This window comes from Geotrypetes seraphini, chromosome 1 (assembly GCF_902459505.1).
Source record: "Geotrypetes seraphini chromosome 1, aGeoSer1.1, whole genome shotgun sequence".
NCBI classification, from domain to species: Eukaryota; Metazoa; Chordata; class Amphibia; order Gymnophiona; family Dermophiidae; genus Geotrypetes; species Geotrypetes seraphini.
Window position 1 is genome coordinate 167,509,893 of NC_047084.1, and position 22,676 is coordinate 167,532,568.

Consider the following 22,676-nt stretch of genomic DNA (forward strand, 5'->3'; position numbering starts at 1 on the left):
AACCACCTCGTGCATCATGCCAAGAAAACCACAAGGGCAGATCCTTTATTGTTTGATTGCCAGAAGTCAACTCTGACTCAAGGGCACATTTTCCCATTTCCACTTTTGATACCTTTCCTCAATATCAGCCACCCAAGAGAACCACTGGACTGAAAAATGATTAGCTGCAAGTCCCCAGCTCCATAAAGTACTCAGACCCATATGTCTCTAATAGATAGTAGATCTGAGCTTAGGTGCCCAGTGCTGCACCATACCACCATACAATACTGAGGACCAAATGATTTTATGCTAGTAGTGTAGCCAGCAGTCTGTCTTTGGGGCCCTTAGGGTTGGCTGAGAGGGGGGGGGGGGGGCTGTGCATTTCCTCTCTTTTCTTTCACTACCTGCTACATTAAAATGCATTAAAAAGCATATTTTGCTGCAGGGGATACCCAAGCCCTGACAGCTGAAGAGGTCCATTGCCTGAGCCCCCTCTGTGCTACCTCAGCAGTGTGCTTCCAACCCCACTGTCACCAGCATTCTTCACACATGCTCAGTTCATATGCATGAACTGAGCATGCACGAGGAGTACTGGTGCAGGTAGCTGAAAGCACGCCATCAACTTCCTCATTGCTGAGTCACTTCTGAGGTAGCTTGGGGGAGAGGGGAGTTAGGCATTAGACTTCTAAGGTTTGCAGGGCTTTGGCATCCTGCCAGTCATTCAATCACCCCCAAATTCTATAAAGACTGCCTAAAGTTAGGCACCTACATGGGCGCACCTAGCCAATGTAGACAACTAAATTAATTGATTAATGGGATTAATCAGCGATGATAATTGGCAATTAACATAATTGATGTTAATTGGACTTAATTGATTGTTAGGCTCAAAACTTGGTAGGCACATAGCACAAAGTGGTATTCACCTTGCCCATAGCGCTTACCTAAAAGTGGGCATGGTTAGGGGTGGATCTTGTGTATGTTTTTGGGTTATGCACCTGTTTTTGACTTAGGTGTCATTTTGCACACAACTTAGGCACACACATTTAGGCCAATAAAACCCTAGCATAAATAGGGTGCACGTAAAAATTAGTGTGCAAAGAGACGCCTAATGCCATCACTGGGAATATGGTAAGCACTGTTTAACAGGGTAGAAGACTCTTCTACCTGACTAACTGGTTTGAATATTGACCTGAATATTTATTTATTGGGGGGAGGCATTTAAGTCATTAGTAAATACCAGATTAACAGTTCAGCGGCGCCTGTAACACCTATGTTGCCTCTGGTAATTATGAGCATTGCTGAGAATGGTAATAAATGCTTCCCCACAGATCACCAGCCAACCCTAAGGACCACTGAGTCTCCCCAACTCATGAAACCCATTCCTGACTGACAAAGTCCTGCTTTCCTTATTAGGAGGACCTTTAGTCGCCAGCACTCAATTTTTAGCCTGCTTTGAATTCCATTTTACTTTAGTGGACAGCAGTGCTTTCAATTTCTGTAACCATTTTGCCATCCAACATTGTGAGTCTTGCTGAGATTTGTCAAATTATGTATTTTAATGATGGGCAAATGTTTTCTCTGTACATAAACATCACCATTCCGGGACTGACCGAAGGTCCTTGAAGCCCAGCATCTGGTTTTCAACAGTGGCCAATTCAAGTCACAAGTACCTGGCAAGGTCCCAAAAGACTAAAACAGTTTTTATGCTGCAGTGGAATTTCCCAAGTCCATCTTAGGCTTATGGACTTTTAACTCGATTATGTTAATTGCTTTTACCACATTCTCTGGAAACAAATTACAAAGTTTAATTATTTATTTATTTAGTCCATCCTCCCAAAAGAACCCAGAATGGGAAACAGGAGTACATACACAGCATAGTCAAGACAAGACATGTTTGGAAAGCTAGTGGTCCAATGATCGAGTTATGATAAATAGAGAATATCTGAGATCCACTAGGTAACCATATATGCTATAGTATATATAATATCTGAGATACATTACTCAACTATAGTAGATATAAACCTCTGAGATTCTTCTAATTAACTATACATGCTTTGGTGAGGAACTTAGCACTATGGCCTAGTTGATGAGTTTATCTGAGATCGTATAGGCTTGGTCTTTTCATGGAGCTAGGTTTGTGAAGAGGAAGGTTGTCATGATCTTCCTAAAATTCCATAGGTCATCCAGCTGGCTGATGGATGGGGGGATGAGGTTCGATAGTTTGGGCATGAATAGGTGTGCCTGTGGGCTGTTCTGTTTTGAGGGCACATCCAGGGGGTAGGGACAGTCGTGTTTCTTTCTGGGATCTTAGCGGTCAGCTTGAGTTATAGATTGGTAGCTTGGGAATCATATAGCCTGGTACTAATTTCTTGAAGGTTTTGAATGCCAGGACTAGGGCTTTGAAGATACAGCGCTTCTTGATAGGCAGCCAAGAAGTCTTTTCTTTTATTTTGTTTTAGATTTACTATTTAGTAGTTTCACTACATGCCCCCTAGTGCTTGCATTTTTGGAAGGAATACTGTAAACAAGCAATTCATGTGTACCCATTTCACTTTACGCAGAATTTTATATATCTCTGTCCTATGTACCCTCAAATGCAAATCGGCAGAGGCTTTAAACTTTATAGATATCTAATTTAAGGTCAATACTTGAAAAAATGAATTCTTTATAACATCTTAAATATCACTGTCACAGACCTCAGCGGTGTTACTGCGTGTAATATAATTTTTGATACGCACAAATTATGAACAACTTCGTCATTGGTCTATTTTTTATAAACATACCTAGAAAGTGCTTATTAGTGCTTTCTATTCAATAAATATCTCTTAAGCAAATATTCATCACCATTGACGAAGTTGGTGTTCATAATCTCCTAGCTGAAGAATCCTAGCTTCCTTGGCTTTTCCTCATAGGGAAGTCGTCCCATCCCTGTTTATTATTTTTGTTACCTGTCTCTGTTCCTTTTCTAATTCCTTTTTTGTTTTTAAGATGTGGTGACTAGAATTGCACTCAATATTTGAAGTGGAGTGATAAAAAGGCATTATAATTAGCTCACTTTTGTTCTCCATTCCTTTCCTAATAATTCCCAACACACTATTTGCTTTCTTAGCTGCTGCTGTATACTGTTGATGTGAAACTGTGTAACTCATTCTACTACACCAAGCAATGTAGAAACCAGACTGTTTTATTGTCGAATAGTCAATTGAAACCTGCCCAACGTGGCCACGTTGCACCTAGAATTAGGCTGCGTCAGGGGCTAACAAACAAAGGGGAACAATTAAAAAGTCCTTACCTCTAGGACTAGGGGACATGCGATTAAACTACTAAGTAATAGATTTGAAACAAACTGGAAAAAATATTTCTTCACACAACATGTAATTAAACTCTGGAATTTGTTGCCTAAGAATGTGGTGAAATCAGTTAGTCTGGCGGGGTTTAAAAAAGGTACGGATAATTTCCTAAAAGAGAAGTCCATAAGCCATTATCGAGATGGCTTGGGGAAAATCCACTGCTTATTCCTAGGATAAGCAGCATAGAATCTGTTTTGCTACTTGGGATTTAGCTAGGTGCTTGGGACATGGGAAACAGGATACTGGGCTTGATGGACTTTCAGTCTGACCCAGTCTTATGTTCTTAGTTTGGGCTTGAACAAATAGCAAAGCAGTCTCACTCTCAACCAAAGCACATTTAATGCAATGGTTTCTCTCATTACATTGAATGCGCTTTGGCTACTTACTTGTGCGGCCCTGATCTTTGCAGATCTACGCCTCTCATCGTTGGTCTTAATTCATTCTGCTATGCATTTACTCTATGGGCTCATTTTTACAAAGCCCCAATAACAATGCTGCTGTGGTAAATGCACTAGAGCCCATCAGAATTGAGTGCGTTTTGGTGGATTTACCAGGGCAGTATCACTACCAAGACTTTGTAAAAGGGGCCCTATATCTTAAAAGGGAAACAACCAATATACTGACCTATTATATACTACGATAGATGTTTAATTTGTTATTAATTCACAAACTTATATCTTTTTCCTTATAGGAAGCACCATATGTTATGTTTAAGAAAAATGCAGATCAGCTGGAAGGGAATGAACGCTATGAAGGGTACTGTGTAGATTTAGCTACGGAAATAGCCAAGCACTGTGGATTTAAATACAAGCTGACAATCGTCGGCGATGGGAAGTATGGGGCCAGGGATGCAGAAACAAAAATTTGGAATGGAATGGTTGGAGAATTGGTCTATGGGGTAAGTACATTTCTTTAATATTAACAAATCAGTAGGAATGAGGAGATCTTGCAATTTGCTCACATTCGGGAATTCAATTCAGTGGAAACAGAGGCTGAACTGACATCCATGAGGAAAATATTGATGATCAAAGATCAGTGCTGGAGAAAATATGCAAATTAAGCAAGGTCTCCTTATCTAAAGAAAGATATAGTGGTGCTAGAAAAGGTCCAAAGAAGAGCGACCAAGATGATAAAAGGGATGGAACTCCTCTTGTATGAGGAAAGACTTAAAAGGTTAGGGCTCTTCAGCTTGGAAAAGAGACGGCTGAGGAGAGATATGATTGAAGTCTACAAAATCCTGAGTGGAGTAGAACAGGTACAAGTGGATCAATTTTTCACTCCGTCAAAAATTACAAAAACTAGGGGACCCTCGATGAAGTTACAGGGAAATACTTTTAAAACCAATAGAAGGAAAATTTTTTTCACTCAGAGAATAGTTAAGCTCTGGAACGCGTTGCCAGAGGATGTGGTAAGAGCGGATAGTGTAGCTGGTTTTAAGAAAAGTTTGGACAATTTCCTGGAGGAAAAGTCCATAGTCTGTTATTGAGAAAGACATGGGGGAAGCCACTGCTTGCTCTGGATTGGTAGTATGGAATATTGCTACTCCATGGCTTTTGGCCAGGTATTAGTGACCTGGATTGGCCACCATGAGAACGGGCTACTGGGCTTGATGGACCATTGATCTGACCCAGAAGGCTATTCTTATGTTCTTATATATAAAGGTACAGGGTCCCTTTTACTGTGAAAGCAGGTTACAGCACAAATGCGTTTAAAGGTTTTGAAGTATTTGTCTTGTTTCCAAGCATTAGTGAATTTTCAAAAATGTTTTTGAGAGGGAGCATGGTATGGGCAGAGAGTAAGTGTGACATGTTAGCTAGCTAGGGTGTTATATCTACTGCACATGAACCCCTAATTCTATAAAAAGCACCAAAAATTGCTAGCAGAATTTTGGTCTCATTCTCAAAGTATGCGTGCAGCTTAATTAAATGACTAGCTAATTAGCACCAGTAATTGGCTTCTTAACAAACAATTATTGGTGTTAATTCAAATCAATTACAAATGATCCCCCCCCCCACACACTTTTACTAAACCATGATAGCGGTTATTAGCGCAGGGAGCTGCGCTGAATGCTCTGCACTGCTTCCAATGCTCATAAGAACTCAGAGCGTCGGGAGCAGAGCGGAGCACTCAGCGCGGCTCCCTGCACTGATAACCGCTATCGCGGTTTAGTAAAAGGGGAGTATGTGCATAAATGTAAGTATGGAATCTGTTCCTATATTTTATGTGCAAGTCAAAAAAGGGGGTGCAGAAATGGGCAGGTCAGGGCAGATCAGGGGCATTACTTTAAATTGTGCACATAATTATAGACTCAGGGCATCCTTGCCTAAATTTAGGTTCGGTGCAAATTTAGGTTTTGTCGATGCAAATGGCCATGAGTAAATTTAGACGCGGTTCCTGGGCATAAGTGCTATTCTATAAACCACGCCTAACTTTAAGCACAATTTATAGAATATCACTTTTTACAGCACCAATTTTTTTGGGGACCTTATATAGAATTTAGTCCTAAATGGCTAATGCATTGTTAACCTGGGAGCACTTAATATCTCCTAAATGGGAACTTGCAAGACTGCAATGGGAACTCGCGGCAGGCATTTTTGATCACGGCTCTCATGGGGCAACAGCGTAGGAAGATCACTCCTGCCCCGCTTCACCACTAGACCACCAGGGCTTTAAAGGTAAGGTCTGCAGGGGTCAGGGAGGTGAGAGGGAAGTGGGGTGGTTTAGAATCATCCAGGACAGGACACAGGAAGGACCACTCCTGTCCTGACTCACCGCTGGAACACCAGGATTTCAGGCAGGCACATGGGAGTCTTGCAACAGGTCCAGGAGGGGGCAGAGGGCGGGCACAGACCAGAGGACTCAAATATAAACCAAGACTCAGATTATATTTGAATATATATGGTATGTGGTTAAATATGGCTATTTAAATGTTAACCTGCCTAATTGTGGAATGCACTTCAGTCCAGATTTTTTATGCAACTAATCTGAGTTTTTTCTGGCATTTAGGTAAGTAGTTTGGTGGAGGTCAGGAAGCAAAAAAGGTTATTATATGTATAGTAATGTATTTAGTTACCTGGGTTGATTTTATAATTTATGTTTATGTTTATTGTACATTAGATATCCCGCTTAATGCAAGAGGTCAAAGCGGCATTACAAATTTAAAAAGAATAAAAAATATAATATAAATATAATATAAAACAGTAAAATAATTCTTTTTTAAAAAAAATTCTTTATTCATTTTATAACTTACATCAAGTACAACAATATTGATATTAACATTGTACCACAGATAATACACTTAAGAATTTACAATTGATCTTTATCAAATTAAATTTATCCCCCCCTCCCTTCATTATATATTTCATAAAATCATTGTCATCAATAATAAAATCCCCCCCCCCACCCTATTTTTCAATTGTACTTAACAGGGAAGAAAAATATATACTTATTCTTTACAATATTCTGATAATGGCCTCCACACATCTTGAAATTTATTACAATTTCCTTTTTGAATGGCTAATGTTCTTTCCATTTTATAAATATGGCATACAGTATAATAATTAAAAAACAAAAATCAAAAATAGAAAAAAGAAAAAAGAAAGAGGATAAGGGAAATAGAAAAGATATAAAAAGGCGTAAACAAAGGCTGACCCCCCCCCCCTCCAAAGTACAATATCACAGTATAAATAAAGAAGTAAAAGCAAACATTTCCTCTGCCACTGCTAATCTATTTCTTGCTAGATTGGTGGTAAATGTAAATTGTCCCAGTGCTGGCAGACCTCAAGATGCCAGACAGTCCATCAAGTCTTTAATTTTATTTATGTATTATAATTATTTTATCATTAAAATTATTTGAATGTTCATTGACCAGGAAGGTGGTATTTAAAAACTCAATTGGGTGTGTTTAAGTCAGGTATGTAAGCTATACGTGAAAAATATACAAATATGGGCAAAAGTTCTCTTACATAACCCATCCACAGACATTGCAGGTGAAATGACAAGGTCCCAATTTATATTAGCCTGTTCTGCTGTCCTGACTACAGATGCATCCGGGGACAGAAAAAAACACACACACATACAGATAACCAAAGAGATGATGATTTTATTCAGAAGAACCACACATATTTATAGTCCTCCCCGTTTTGTACATGCGCAGTCACAAGCTAATAATGGGTATAGTTTATAGGGAAAGAAAGTTTCGTTTCTCATAAAAAACAGAGAGAGGGGAGGGAAATTCCACAACCAGTACACATAAGATAACAAAAAGAGACAATGTTTTTTTGGTGTGATTTTCTTGCATAGCAAAATAAGCTTATAAAGAATATACCCTTACAGCAGGTACCAATTCCAAGGAGATTTGTACGTACATAAGTTTAAGAAAATGTTTAAAAAGAACTACCTGGGTATTCTTGAAAAGTAGCTACGAATTAGGATAGAAAATTACCTGTATATCTGCCACTAATCAAAATGTGTCCCTAGAGCAGTGCTGCCCAGTTCCGGTCCTTGAGATCTTCTGGCAGGCCGGGTTTTCAGGATATCCACAATGAACATGCGTGAGGGAGATTTGCATACCAAGAAGGCAGTGCAGGCAAATCTCTCTCATGCATGTTCATTGTGGATATCCTGAAAACCTGGAGGACCGGAATTGGGCAGCCCTGCCCTAGAGGTATAATTATCAATCCCCCTCTTTTACGAACCCATAGCGTGGGTTGTAACGGCGGTAACTGCTCCGACGCTCAAAGGAACTCTGTGAGCTTCGGAGCAGTTACTGCCGCTGCTGGCGCTAAAACCCATGCTATGCATTCGTAAAAGAGGGGGAATGTTTGCTATCATTATTACATGTTATTTTACCACTAATTTGTATAGTTTTAGGACAGGTTCCATTTTATGCAATGAGGTAAAATAACACATCGTAACAGGGGCCCAAGTTATTAACCTCTTCCCTTAAAGTCTGATTGGGTAAGCTTGTGTGCTTTGATATGCATTTTGAACACATGTAGAGGAACAGTATTTGCAATGACACCTCATAATAACCAGTTTATCTTTGTAATACATTGGTATTATAAGACATGTCCATAATAGCCCCATTCTTAATTGGTGATTCACAAAAAACGTTCTACTATCATGTTCTTCTATGTACTGCTATTGTTTTTTTATCACGTTGCTTTGTTTTCCTTGCAGAAAGCCGATATTGCTATCGCTCCATTAACTATAACATTGGTGAGAGAAGAGGTGATTGACTTCTCAAAGCCCTTTATGAGTCTTGGGATATCTATCATGATCAAGAAGCCACAGAAGTCCAAGCCAGGAGTATTCTCATTTCTCGATCCCTTAGCTTATGAGATCTGGATGTGCATTGTATTTGCTTACATTGGGGTCAGTGTAGTTTTATTCCTGGTCAGCAGATTTAGTCCATACGAGTGGCACACTGAGGAGTTTGAAGACGGAAGAGAAACGCAAAGTAACGAATCAACTAATGAATTTGGGATATTTAATAGTCTCTGGTTTTCCCTTGGTGCCTTTATGCAGCAAGGATGCGATATTTCGCCAAGGTTGGTTACTCGCCCGTTTCAGCTTTGTGCATTTTTGGTCTCAGATGGATGTCATGGTGCATATATATTCACATTCAAGAAGAATCCAGTTGCAGAGGTTCCCCAGTCCCCCAAACTGTTGCATTCACCATAAAAGAGAAACCAATTGCGAGAAAGAGGTAGGGTGGTTAAATATTTGATTGATACTTGCCTAACATCAACCATATGTTTCCACGGTGAAAGTATATACACCATGTAGAGGCTGCAAAATGCATAAGGTTCTCATCATTTCATGCCTTCTTGGAGGGGTACCGTGTTTTTGCTGCATATTCCCATTGAACAGTCAATGGTCCATCTGGTTTACGTTGGCTGTAATGGGAAATAAGGGTATCACACTGCCATCGAGCTCCAAAAGAAAAGGTGTCCCTGCAAAAAACATTTCACATTCCATTCCACCCACTTAATACATTCTTTTTTCTCTCACGGCAACTGCATGTGAAAAGTTGTTCCAAGAAATTGCTCTTGCAACTCATCCAGTCAGTCGATAACACATTGCAGGAGTTAACAGGGTACTAATCTCAGTGGAACTGAGGGTCCATTTCATTAAAAACGTATGCAGCAATTATACTGGTTTTTCTCTGATTTTATGGTGGCGAAAGATGAAATATTTTTTAAAGTTGATGTATCTCAAGTGTTTCTATAATTCTGTTAGCCTCACTTTGCAATATCCAAGTGACCGTATTTCTTATAGCAAGAATTATACAGTATAAGTTTGGATTGGATTTTAAATTTACTACGAGGAGCCACTGAAAAGTTCTCAGCCCATCCAAGAAGAGAGTGATATGGAGCCATGAAACTTACAAGTTATTCCACACTTTTCTGGATACTTTTTGTTTCATTTCATATCATTGAAACGAAAAAAGTGTCCAGAAAAGTGTGGAATAACTTGTAAGTTTCATGGCTCCATATCATTCCTCTCTTGGTTGGGCTGAGAACTTTTCAGTGATCCCCTCATACGTGCCTAATCTGAGATCAATACAAGTTACATTCATAAACACAAGTTACCATATTTTGCTGCCCAGATGAACTTAAAGTCAAACCTTAGGCAATGAAGGGCTACTGTTAAGACATTGTATTGTTAACTTGAATTATTAGTAACAAGGTCCTATTGCATAAAATGACATCTGTACTAAAATAGTGGTAAAATTACGTCTTAATGGTAGCCCACATTGATAACTATGCCCTTAAGAGTGGCAGTGGATGAAGTGGGATTGGAACCCTAGTTTCCCTGGCTCATACCCTGCTTCTAAGCACCTTCATGCTCCCCTGAAACTTTAAGCGCCAGAGTTACCCCAGCTGAAATCTGGTATAAATGCTGATGTCCAAGTCGGGTGCACTGACTCAGTAGTCTATAACTATGGGCTCCTTTTACAAAGGTGCGCTAACGGTTTTAGCACACGCGTAGCACTGCTAAAATGCCGCACGCGCTAGCCGCTACCACCTCCTTTTAAGCAGGCGGTAGTTTATCGGCTAGCGCGTGCTATAGCATGCGCTAATCGTGTGCGTGCAGCTAAAAACGCTAGCGCACCTACGTAAAAGGAACCCTATGTGTGCAACTTTTGGGAATGTATCAGACAACACTCATGCCCCTCCCATGGCCACACTCACTTTTGAAAGATACACACTGTGGGAATTAGGCACACTGCTTTATAGAAAAGCACACAGCCAGATGTGCATGTAAATTCTAAGGGGTGCCAATTAACGTCAATTGATTGCTCTGAACTCATTAACGGACTACTGTAATATTGTGTGGTTAGGATTACAAGATACTAAAATCAGATACTGAAATCATTATTCGATTAATTTTGCACGCACGTCGTAGGAGTGCGACCAAATATGGGTGTGTAAATCTGGGCACCATTTATAGAATCTGGGGGAACAGTGAACAGCGGTTAATATGATGGCAGTTTTTTAAGGAGGTGCCTGCATTTAGGTGGCCCAGGGCAGCCCGGTATTCTAAACTTCAGTGGTCCTCAATCCAATTCTTGGGGCACACCCATCCAGTCAGGTTTTCAGGAAATTCATAATAAATATGCGTAAGATAAATTTGCATGAACTGCTTCTTTGGTACTCATGCATATTGTGGCGGGGTTAAGACCCGCCAGCGGGGCAAGGCACAAATACCCACCACAAGCGCATTGATCCAGTCTCCACAAGATGCCAATGGAAATAGTCTTTTTTTTTTTTTTTTAACTTTCAAAACAGAAAAAGATTTATTTTCCTTCATACAGGGAAACTAGTATCAAAATCACCTTGCCGCTTTCCACACAGTCCTAGTGGCAGAATATAGCATTCTTTTCAATAGTCCCCGAACGTTACGGATTTCCTCATTCTTCATCAAAATAAAGCAAATTATTTCACAGCGATTTTGTCACAGAGGCTGCAGCTTTACCACAGTTCAGGCAGTCTCCGCAAACGGGACCCAAGTCCACTCTTCCTTGCCTTTACTCAATCTTCAGACAGCTTTTAATAGCCACAGTCCCATAACGGACACTCTTATGTGCCCAGCTCCACAGTGCACTGTCTCACAATACTGATTTCCTATCACTAGGGCTAGTATGTGTGGGAACTTACACCACCCAAATATAGAATAAGGAGCCTGCACACCACCCGTGTTCTCAATGATTCAATGACTTAGGACAGAGCCAAACTTTGGGCACCTGAAGCAGCCTTACTTTTAACTCGGGCTTAAACTTCAGTAATACTGGGATTCCCTCACCCACTACACCAAAGCTCATTCACACTCCTTTCCCATCAAACACTCAATTAAACCTCCGTTTCAGTTCCTTAACAACAGGATTATTTGTTTCACTTTTAAACAGGAAGGTTTCTCAGTTAGTCAGCTCTGTTCACACATGCTTTATTCAAATATACCTTCCTCTGGTTCATAACTAAATTCCATGTCATAATCTAGGTTATTAGATTCAAAACCCTCATTTCTCACAGCCAGCTTGGGTAAACTTTTCTTCAGAATCCTCCCCCTCCCAAGCTAATCTTTCTCTGGGAAATGGATTCCTTTCTTGCATGGGAGCTTCTGGCTGAAGTTTCCAATGAGGTAGAGGGACTGGTGTAGAAACTTTCTCCAAGTTTCCTAATGTGCCTTGCAGAGTTCTCGGCTTCCCAGCTTTGGTTTGTTGCTCCTCCCCCTCAGCTCTCAGCTATAGAGGCTTTATCTTTCCTGGGCCCTTGCACTGCCTGGTGCACGTCAGCTCTCCTGACTCCTCCCCTATCTTTAATCCTCTGTTTACATTACATTACATTACATTACATTACATTTGTGATTTCTATTCCGCTTGTGCCTTGCGGTTCTAAGCGGATTACAATTTAGAAGACTTGACATTTCCAGTAGCTTTACAGTACATTTAATCAAGGATGCGTTAAGTTACAATTGTTATTCTGGACTTTTCCAGGAGAAATTGGTAATGGATAGTAGATAGTGATAGGTTGTTTAGACGAGTAGAGTTAATAATGTCCGGGTTCTGTTGTTTAGATGAGTGGAGATAATACTGACCGGATTCAAGGTGTTGCTGGTGGTGGTGTTAGGGTAGTCATGAGCGCATTTTCTAATACTTTTGTGAGGTTATGATGATGGGAAGTGCTTTTTGAAGAGATGAGTTTTGATTTCTTTTCGGAATGCTTTAATGTCTATTGATTTGGTCAGTAGATTGGTGATGTTAATATCGATCTTTGCTGCCTGTGTTGCTAAAAGGCTGTCATATAATTTCTTTCGTCGTGTTCCTTTGAGAGGGGGGTAAGTGAATAGGCTCTGAGTTCTCCTTGATCTGTGTGAGAGGTTACGGTGTAGTCTGTTGTTTAGGTAGATGGGTGCTGTTCCATGCATTACTTTGTATAATAGACAGTAGAATTTGAACTGGGATCTTGCTTTTATTGGTAGCCAGTGTGAGTCTAGGTATGCTTTGGTTATGTGGTCATATTTGCTTAGTGAGTAGATGATTCTGAGGGCTGTGTTCTGAACTGTCTGTAATTGTTTTATCATGTAATTTGGGCATGGTAGGTATAAGCTGTTACAGTAATCTACAATACTCAGTACTAGGGATTGTACTAATATCTTGTATTGATCTTTGTTGAAGAATTTTCTTATTTTTCTTAGGTTACGTATTGTGAAGAATGCTTTTTGGATGATTTTGTGGATTTGAGACTGCATTGTGCAATTTCTGTCTAGTAGAATTCCCAGGATCTTGAGTGTGCTTTGCATTGGGTACTTGATTGTATTTACTTCTAGTTCTGTGAGAGATGGTTTTTTTTCCCTTTCCAGTAGTAGGAATTTAGTTTTTTCCGAGTTCAGTTTTAGTTTATGATTTGACATCCATTTTTCTACCGTTTCCATTATCATTTTCAGGTGGTTTGTGGATAAGGGGTCTTGAATATTAAAGGGGAGGAGGATAGTTATATCATCTGCGTAGCTGAATGATACTGTGTTTAGGGCGTCTAGGGTTATGCCTAGGGATGCTATGAAGAGGTTAAATAATATGGGTGACAAAGGTGATCCTTGTGGTACTCCACATGGGTTTGACCATGGATCGGATATGTGCTCTTTTGATTTGACTTTGTATGTTCGTGTTTTGAGGAAGCTTTGGAACCATTTGTGAACATTACCTGAGATTCCTATTGCGTCTAATGTCTGGAGTAGTGTGTGATGGTCAACTAAGTCGAATGCCGCAGAAAGGTCGAGTTGAATGAGAAGCAGCTTGTTTCCTTTGCTGAGGTGTTGTCGGGCAATGTCTAATAGTGATACCAGTAGAGTTTCTGTGCTATGGTTGGATCTGAATCCAGATTGTGATGGATGTAGTATGTGATGGTCTTCAAGGTAGTTGGAGAGGTGTTGTGCGACAAGGCCTTCTGTTATTTTAATGTATAGTGGGATTGATGCGATTGGTCTATAGTTTGCAGGATTATCTATAGGGCCTTTGGGATCTTTTAGGATGGGTGTAATTATGATTTCTCCTAATTCCGGTGGGAAATGACCTTCGCTTAGTGTTGTTTGAAGCCATAGTGTGAGGCTAGCTTTAAATTTGGTGGAAGCTGTTGCTAGTAAGTATGAGGGACAGTTATTCAAGTCACATGAGGATTTGCTGTATTTTTTGTAAAGCCTGTTCAAGTCTGACCATTGTATCTTTGTGAAGTTTGTCCATATCCTGTCTGCTGGGATTGCTTCATCTGTTTTGGGATTGATTCGTATTTCTTCTATGTTGATTCTTGAATTGTTGAATGTGGATCTGGTTGTGATGATTTTGTGTTTGAAGTGATCCGCTAATTGGGTGGCTGTGGGAGTTTGGTTTCCTTGGGTGGCGAGAAATGGTTTGGTATCAGTGAGCTTTCTTAAGATGTCAAAAAGTATTCTTGTGTCTGGTTTTTCGGTGCTGATGAGTTTGGAGTAGTAGTTTTTTCGTTTTTCCTTCAGTTTGGTATTGTATTGTTTGATTAGGATTTTCCATTCGTCTTTGATGTGATTGTGTTTTTGTTTTTTCCATGACCTTTCTAGTTGTCTGCATTTTCTCTTTAGTTGTAGAAGTTCGTCGTCGAACCATTTATTAGATGGTCTGTCTATTTTGTTTTTGTTTTTTATTGGAGCTAGTTCGTTTAGTGTAGATTCACTGAGGGTCCGCCAACTATTTATGAATTCTTTGGGGTTGTTGGGGTCGATTTTGGGGTCGACTGTGTTCCAGAATGTGTGAGGTTCGATTTTCGGTCTGAATTTGATGAGTGTTTTCTTTGGGATGGGTTTGTTGTTATTTTGAGCCCAATTGATGGTGAATGAATATTTGAAATGGTCTGACCATAGAGTAGGGTGCCAGGACCCGTTTGAGATGTAGATGTATTGTGTGTTTTGATTTGGGGATGAATAAGCTGCTATATCGAGTTGATGACCTTTTTCGTGTGTGGGTTCTGGGTTGAGAATTTGATAGGATAGAGTGTTGAGGTATGAGAGTATATCTGTTGTTTGTTTGGATGATTGATCTTCTAAGTGGAGATTTAAGTCTCCGAGGATCAAGTTGTGTGAGGAGGAGAGTGAGTTCTGGAAGATGAATTTTACATTACATTACATTACATTACGGATTTCTATTCCGCCTGTGCCTTGCGGTTCTAGGCGGATTACAATATAGAAAATATCTGGGACATTCCAGTAGAATTACATTTCAGGATAGGAGTAAGTTACAGGAACAGTGAAGAGTTATGATATTACAATTTCACAATTTCACTGTTTGTCAGCCTGAAACACTGTAGGTTTAAAGGGAGTTTTGTTTTCTGCAGGTTTTAATAAGGAATAATAGGGAAATATAATAGGATCTTGAACTGCTGCTGCACTATGTCCTCTGTTCTGCTATTCTGGTGTGCCTACTGTCTGCTTGCCAGACTTTACAATACTCTTTCTCTCTCTAGGAATAGGCACTGGTTTGGCATAAGGAGGGTTAGTTAGCAGCAGAGTCTCTGGTCGAGACACGGTCTTGCATGTCACAATATTCATTGTGGATATCCTTAAAAACCTGACTGGATGGCTGTGCCTTGTAGACTTGATTGGGAAACATTGCTATAACAAAACCTGGGTGCCCACATTCTATTATAGAATGCTAACATAAGCTGGTTCAGGATGCCTAATACCTAGGCAACTGCAGTTATACCAGTCATAGAGCTAGTGTAAGTGTGAGCACCTAAATACAGAAGAGACACACATAACTTATAGTATTCTATAAGTTATATGTATGAGTAGAAGCCCCATTCATGTGCTGCTTATGCTCTATCCCTGTGCATGCCCACTTGCAAATGTGCTATGTAAGTTACATGGGAATTTTCAGAATTGCACTTAAGTGCCCTACTGGCATTTTCATAGATAAGGGCACATATACCTATGCACTGTTCCCTCTAAGCTGAGTGAGAGTCCTCCAACTGCATTGCTGCCAGCGGAGGATGCTGTTTCAATATTGTGGTTTCAATGGCTAGAGACAGGCAGGTTCTCTAGAGTCCTGCAGAGCTTGTCTGTCCCTCACTATTGAAAATGTGATACTGAAACAGCACCACCGACTGGCAGGACTGTAGGTGGAGGACTCTTGCTCAGCTTAGAAAGAATAATATACCTACGTAAGTGCTAGTACTTTAGACGTAAAGGGCATGTAAAAGCTGGTCTCCAGGTTATGGACTTGCCCTTCTCATATCTTACCATTCATTAATTATTATATGACAGATACTGCATTGCAGTTAATACCATCTGAATAGGTGTAAATAACTGCATCACATTGGGGCTCTTTTATTAAGCTGCAGTAAGCACTAAAGCAGGGATCTCAAAGTCCCTCCTTGAGGACCGCAATCCAGTCGGGTTTTCAGGATTTCCCCAATGAATATGCATTGAAAGCAATGCATGCACATAGATCTCATGCATATTCATTGGGGAAATCCTGAAAACCCGACTGGATTGTGGCCCTCAAAGAGGGACTTTGAGACCCCTGCACTAAAGCATGCTTACTGAAGGTTAAATTCCACTATTGTGGGGTACGCTCAGGTACCTCACGGATAGTTTTGGAATCAGTGTGCACTACCCACATGCTCATAAAATGTATGTGTTTGGAGGCAGAGAGTAGGGGTTATGTTCTTATGTTCTTATATCTCTTTTTCCCATAGCATGGAAAATTCTCTGGTGCGTTTATAAAGATGTTCTCCCCATGAAGCTGGGTTATACGTTCTGCTGGCATCATGCTTGTGGCAGGTTTATGGCTCTCATTGCATCATTTACTTCAAGGCCAAACCAATCGGGTTTGAGAACCTACTATATAATGACAAACTGCAGACCTCACAGCATTCCCTGAAGAAAGCCACAGCATGATGGCTGAAATGCCGGTTCTACCTTTCAAGATGCAGCGAGTCCAGGAAACCTGCACCAAGCATGATGCCAGCTGTGGAAACCCTGAGAAAACAGATGAATTAAGCAACTGTTACCCAATAGGTTTATAGAAGTTAGGGCATCATGAAAAACAGTTATACTTTTTCTCATAGTCTTTATGTGTTATTGTCTTTATGACTCAAGGTTGACACTAATGGATTTTAAAAATATCACACTCAACCCATATTCAGCGCTATTTAGCCAGCCAAGAGTTTAAATAGCACATAGCCACCTAAGCGAGATGACCACCATATATTGACAATTAGCAATTTTTGGCTAGCTGGCTATGTCACATGACTTAGTCGGCTAGCCGCAAAATTTAGACCAATGGCCAGTGAAGTCGAGAGGCCAAAAGTAGACTGGATATTCAGTGCCAGTCATCGGAAATGGCCTGACATTGAATATTGGGGTTCAATGCTCGGCTAACTCTTGTGGTTTGAATAGGTGGCAATTACACAACCCACATAATCACAGCAAGTGATATATTTAAAGCTAGGAAAAGGGTCTCAGAAACCTGCTCAGAACCATCAAACTCAAATGAACTGAGACCTACTGGTTCCAGATTTCAGTCACTGACCCTGAAAAACCTTTCAGTTTGTAGAACACTTTATTTCACACTTAAAATTATTTTATACAAGTTAAATGTTGGCGGGCTTCTGCTGTCTATATTTGCCACTGTATGAGTATAGAAGGAAATGTGAGGGGGGAGGGTGCTTTATACGATTAAAATGTTTAATTGCGATTAATCGTGATTAATCTATGTGCAGTCCTAATATTTATCTATTTTGGATAGTGACACAAGTCAGTGATATATCATAAAGGACTAGAATCAATAAATGAAGCCCAAAGCTAGCTCTGTAAAGGGTGCTCTTTGTGGAATGGCCTTTCTGGAGAATCAGGAAGTTATATAAAAAGGAGAATCAGGAAGTTATATAAAAAATTATATAAAAAGGTTTATTTCACAAAATTCCATATAAGAAAAGTGAAAGCATGTCGGTAAAAAATGTCTGTGTCAAAAGTACTACAATTGCATCATATGCACAAGGAATGAGACCCGGACCCTACACAGGCCATGTTTCGGCATTGCATTGCCTTCTTCAAGGGTCCTGAAACAGTAAAGAAAATAACAAATGAATTGTGTGGACAACTAGCACAATTGGCATTTTCTGGCAGATTCTATAAAAGATGCCTAAAGTTAGGCACCAAGTTTATTTAAAATTTGTTGATCTGCTTATCACATTTCTAAGCGGAGTACATAGGCTATAAAATTGGGTTGTACATAATAAAATAATACAGACAGATGTACTTTAACGTATATTGGGAAAGGAGGCGAGAACTATATTGATAAATAGGACAGAGATATATATAGGGTTAGTGGGATCCCATCTGTTAGAAGGTCTGAAGATAAAGAATTTACAGATCAAAGGCATCTTTGAATAAGAACGCTGATCTAGGCGCTTAGGGCTAGATTCACTAAGCAAACCGATTGTGTACTGATTGGTTTGCGAGCCCTTTACGATCCGATTTCCCTCCGACCTGATTCACTAACCTCTGTCTCGATCATTCTCCGAGCCGCGCATGCAAATGAGGGGGGAATGGCATTCAAATGCAGACAGGAAGTGATTCACAAAAATTAAAAAAAGTAACACCGACTGTGCTGGCCAATCCAAAGTAAGCGACTGCTGAGGACTAGTTGCTGAGGTCCTTTCCGACTGCCCTGCCTTCTGCCTCCCTGCTTCTCAGTCCCAATCTGCTCTCTGCCCCATCTTAGCCTTGATCTCCTGCCTGCCCCGATCTTCTCTCTGCCCCATATCAGCCCTGATCTCCTGCCCTTTCCAGCACTGCTAGCCCGTGGTTTTAACCCACAGGTTTAAAGCAGATTAAAACCACGGGCTCGCTGGGCTGTTTAAAAGTAAAACTTTTTTTTAAAAAGTTGCGGGACTTAGACGCTTGCGCAAACCATCTACAGATGGTCTGCGCATGCGCTGGGATTGCTCTCTAGCGATCCATGCAGTGGGGGAGGGGGTCGTGTCAACAATCATCTCAATTTGCATGCAGGCCTCGTCGTCCTGCATGCAATCGGGCACGGATCGGACACGGAATCGGGGGTTAGTGAATCTAGCCCTTACTTATTTAAAAAGCTTAATTGCTGCTGCTAACAAGCTATTAGCACCTCAGAATTGGCTGCCCCTCCCATGCCCACAGCCCATTGAAGTTGTGCACCCTGAAATTTAGGGGTCCTTTTAATTAAGGTGCGCTAACTGATTTAGCGTGCGCTAAAGATTAAACGCGCGCTAAATGCTAAGATGCCCATAGGATATAACGGATGCCTTAGCGCACCTTAATAAAAGGCCCCCTAGGTGTGCATGTTATAGAATAGGGAATGGGGCAGATGTTCGCATAACTCTTAGTTACTGCCAATTAATAATAATAATAATAATAATAATAACAGTTTATATAATAATAATAATTTATTTCTTATATACCACCAAAGCCTTAGAAGTTCGAGGCGGTTTACAATAAAGAAGGGCTGGACAATCAGCGAATGGGTACAATCAGAGAAAGGGTACAATCAGCAAATACGTGAAGTTCTATGCGGTTCACATAGATTAAAAGATGGTACAAATTGATTGAACTTAACAGAGGTGGAAGAAAGTGGTTCATAGGTCAAGAGAACCGTTATTGAAGAGAAAGAGTTGTACGGGTCAGTTGTCTAGATACTTCAGGAACAGATAGGTGTTTAGACGCTTTCTGAATTCCTCATAAGTAGTGTAACTCGCTTGTTAACACCGATTGTTAGTACCAATTTAGCTAATTATTTTGTGAGTGGATCTGTGATCCATGCCCAAAACCGAGTGCATAACTTTGGGTAACCCATACAGAATCCAGGGGGAAGAATCTCAATGAATGAGATAGATAATATATACGAACCAAAGAATGATTTGTTCCACCCTCAGAACATACTGCTTTTTTTGGCCCTCTCTGTCTGACATATTTATCCAACATTTTTCACTACCCTCCATTTGATAAGCCCCATTTTCCCCGTATATATTTAGGTTTGTTATAAACACGTAATTGGTTTCGGTGTTTGACGACCAATGTTTCTCTGGAGCCTTGTTTTCAGAAAAGCCATTCGATTCCATTGTTATCGAGCTGCAATTCCATTATTTTGGCATCTTGGCTACTAGAATCATACTCCTGCATGCCCTGAGCTCATCAACAGGCTGAGCGTTTGGTTCCTGCATCTTACATCAAGGGAGGCGTGCTGAGCGGGCGGTTTGCGTCTGATCTATATTCCCTGGGATGTTGATCAGTTCATGCGCAAATAGCTAACGTTTCAGAGCTGTCCATCACTGCTGTATGGTTAACTGGAATGTGTCAGTACTATGCGTACAGCTGTAGCATTTTCCTTGGGGCTCATTGTACTTTCATCAGAGCATATCCATCTGATTGCAAGGGAGCGATCCCAGAGCCTGCAGCTCATTTCTTAAGGAAGCTTCTAAGTCAAGATGTGGAATGAGTGATCCTTTGTTAAAAGTATGTCCTGTAGGTTGAAATTACAGAGCAAAAAACCGCTGCCCTATAACAATAATACCACACATGGATATTAAGCTTCTATTACACAAGGAGCGTACTGAATTCTCTGCACTGCTCCTGACGCTCATAGGAACTATCCCCCCTCTTTTACGAACGCATAGCGTGAGTTTTAGCGCCAGCGGCGGTGGTAACTTGCTCTGACGCTCATAGAATTGCAATCCTTTGATACATCTGGCTGCACTGCAAGTTGTATTGGGGGAGGGGAGGAATGACCTTGTCCAGCCCATCAGACGCATGGTCCAACCGTGCAGGTAATTTGTTTTTTTTTTATCAGTGCAGGTGGCCACCTGCAGCCGAAAGTGACAGGGCGGTGGCGCAGACTGTACTACAATTCCCCGCACGTGCCCGAATCTTAATAAATCAGCCCCTGTGCAATTTGAGGGCTGCTCTATGCAGTGCGCCAAACCTTAAGTCACCGATTATACACCAAACTTTTCGCACTCAAATGGCGTCAAAAGTGGGATGGGGAGGGCACTGGAAGTAAGACCCTCAAAGTGCACTTAGGCGCTATTCTATAACTCGGTTCCTAGTTACAGGCAGTCCCCGAGTTACAGACGCCAGGCTTAAGTATGACTCGTTCTTAAGAATGCGGTTGCAGCTTCATTTGATTTCACTGAGCAGCATTTCCAGTGGCATAGACTCCTACATTTCTCCTGCAGCAGATTCAGGAATGATGGATGGCCACATTAAGGACAGTGTGTGGTTGTGCATGCTGTACCTTAGGTGGAACACTGCTAGGGACAGTTGGCCCTTTTGTCAGCTGGGAGCAGAGGTAAGCAGCAAGAGTCTTAAAATCTACAAGTTCTGAGTTACATACAAATCCGACTTAAGAACACCTTTAAAAACGTAACTCGTTCTTAACCCCCGGGACTACCTGCATTCTACTGTATAATGGCAAAGAGGACAGCATTCAGTTAGATATGAGGAGACATGTGATTAAAAACCAAATATCTAACTGAATGCTGTCCTGAAGAAGCTCTCGATCATTGAAGTACAGCGAAACGGAGATCTTCCGTCGGGATGAAAGCCGGGCATAATATTCAACCCGAGCTAAGTACTATTCAGCAAACAGTAGCAGTACCATTGTGTGATTGAGACATATTTTTAACAAATAATAGTTCACAGTTAAATAAAATAAGATAATTTAAAATATAGCTCACTGAGAAAATAAGACAAACATCAATGATAGCCCAGGTGTAAGTTTAACAACTACGATATGCTCTGGTTGTAGACTTTGGGCACTTGAGATAAATAGTCTTCATCTCTGAGTGTGAGCAAGTTGTTCCTTTCTTTCTATAGTTGGCCTTTATTCTGGTATATAATAGACCAGGTTCCTCAGAACTTTGATGGGGACAGGAAAACATTTCTGTTGTCCAGGGAACAATTCTGGATCTACACTTTACGTTCGTACATGCCGTACGGCATGAACAAATCAGTTGAATGGCTGACTGCAGCAAATTTCAGGTGTTGACTAACTAATTACATGAAGTGGATTTTAGATCATGATATCATCACGTTCTACGCTGGAATAGGCATTGCCCAGGAGACTTCCTGGTTTTAAATGCAGTCACATTTAGTGTTTTCTTTAGTCACGGCGTTTTGGAGATGGAGGACATGTGATGGCAGCGGGTTGAACTTCTGAGCTTGCCCCTGAGGAAGGACAAGAAGCAGGGGGGGTCTCTGTAGGGCATTCAGTTAAGGTACCCTAGATTATTTGGACAGCTGCGATCGCCTCCAGATAAATTAAAGCAACTTTTTGATTGATGGTTGCAACTTTTTTTCACTGATTTTTTCCCATTCAGGAATCACAGTGACACTCACATTGATTGTTTTAAAAGTTTTTTTTTTTTAAATTGCACAGAGCACTTTTGAATTATCAAGGAAAAAAAAAAGATGGTGATTATATATGATGTTTTTGGGTAATGCTTTAGGGTGCACGCTATCTGTGGGATATACCCGGGTGAAAACCCAAGAGAAATTCAAAAGGTTATTCCCCAGAAACTGATAATTCACCTTCACTATTTAATTAAATTATTGTCAACTCAAAGTGCCTTGGGCAATTCTAAAAACTTGGGAACAGGTCTCTTATATGGTCTGAAGTATTGGTGAGCCATGGGCATTCTAACTATTTCAGCATGCGCCTTATTGAATACTGTGAGTTAGGTGCTTACACAGTGGCGTAGTGAGGGTGAGAGGTGCCTAGGGCGGAGTCAGCCCCTCCCCCACCCTTGTCCTCTTCCCTGCTCCCCCCGCGTGTGCACCCCT

General features: G+C 40.8%; 1 protein-coding gene across 1 annotated transcript in view; it reads left to right on the forward strand.

The window, feature by feature from the left end:
* Window positions 1–22,676, forward strand: part of GRIA2 (glutamate ionotropic receptor AMPA type subunit 2) — a 140,595-nt gene that overhangs the window by 92,797 nt on the left and 25,122 nt on the right. Inside the window, 2 exon segments of the mRNA XM_033958667.1 lie at window positions 4,021–4,227; window positions 8,511–8,881. Of these exon segments, the coding sequence (XP_033814558.1) occupies window positions 4,021–4,227; window positions 8,511–8,881 (578 nt within the window).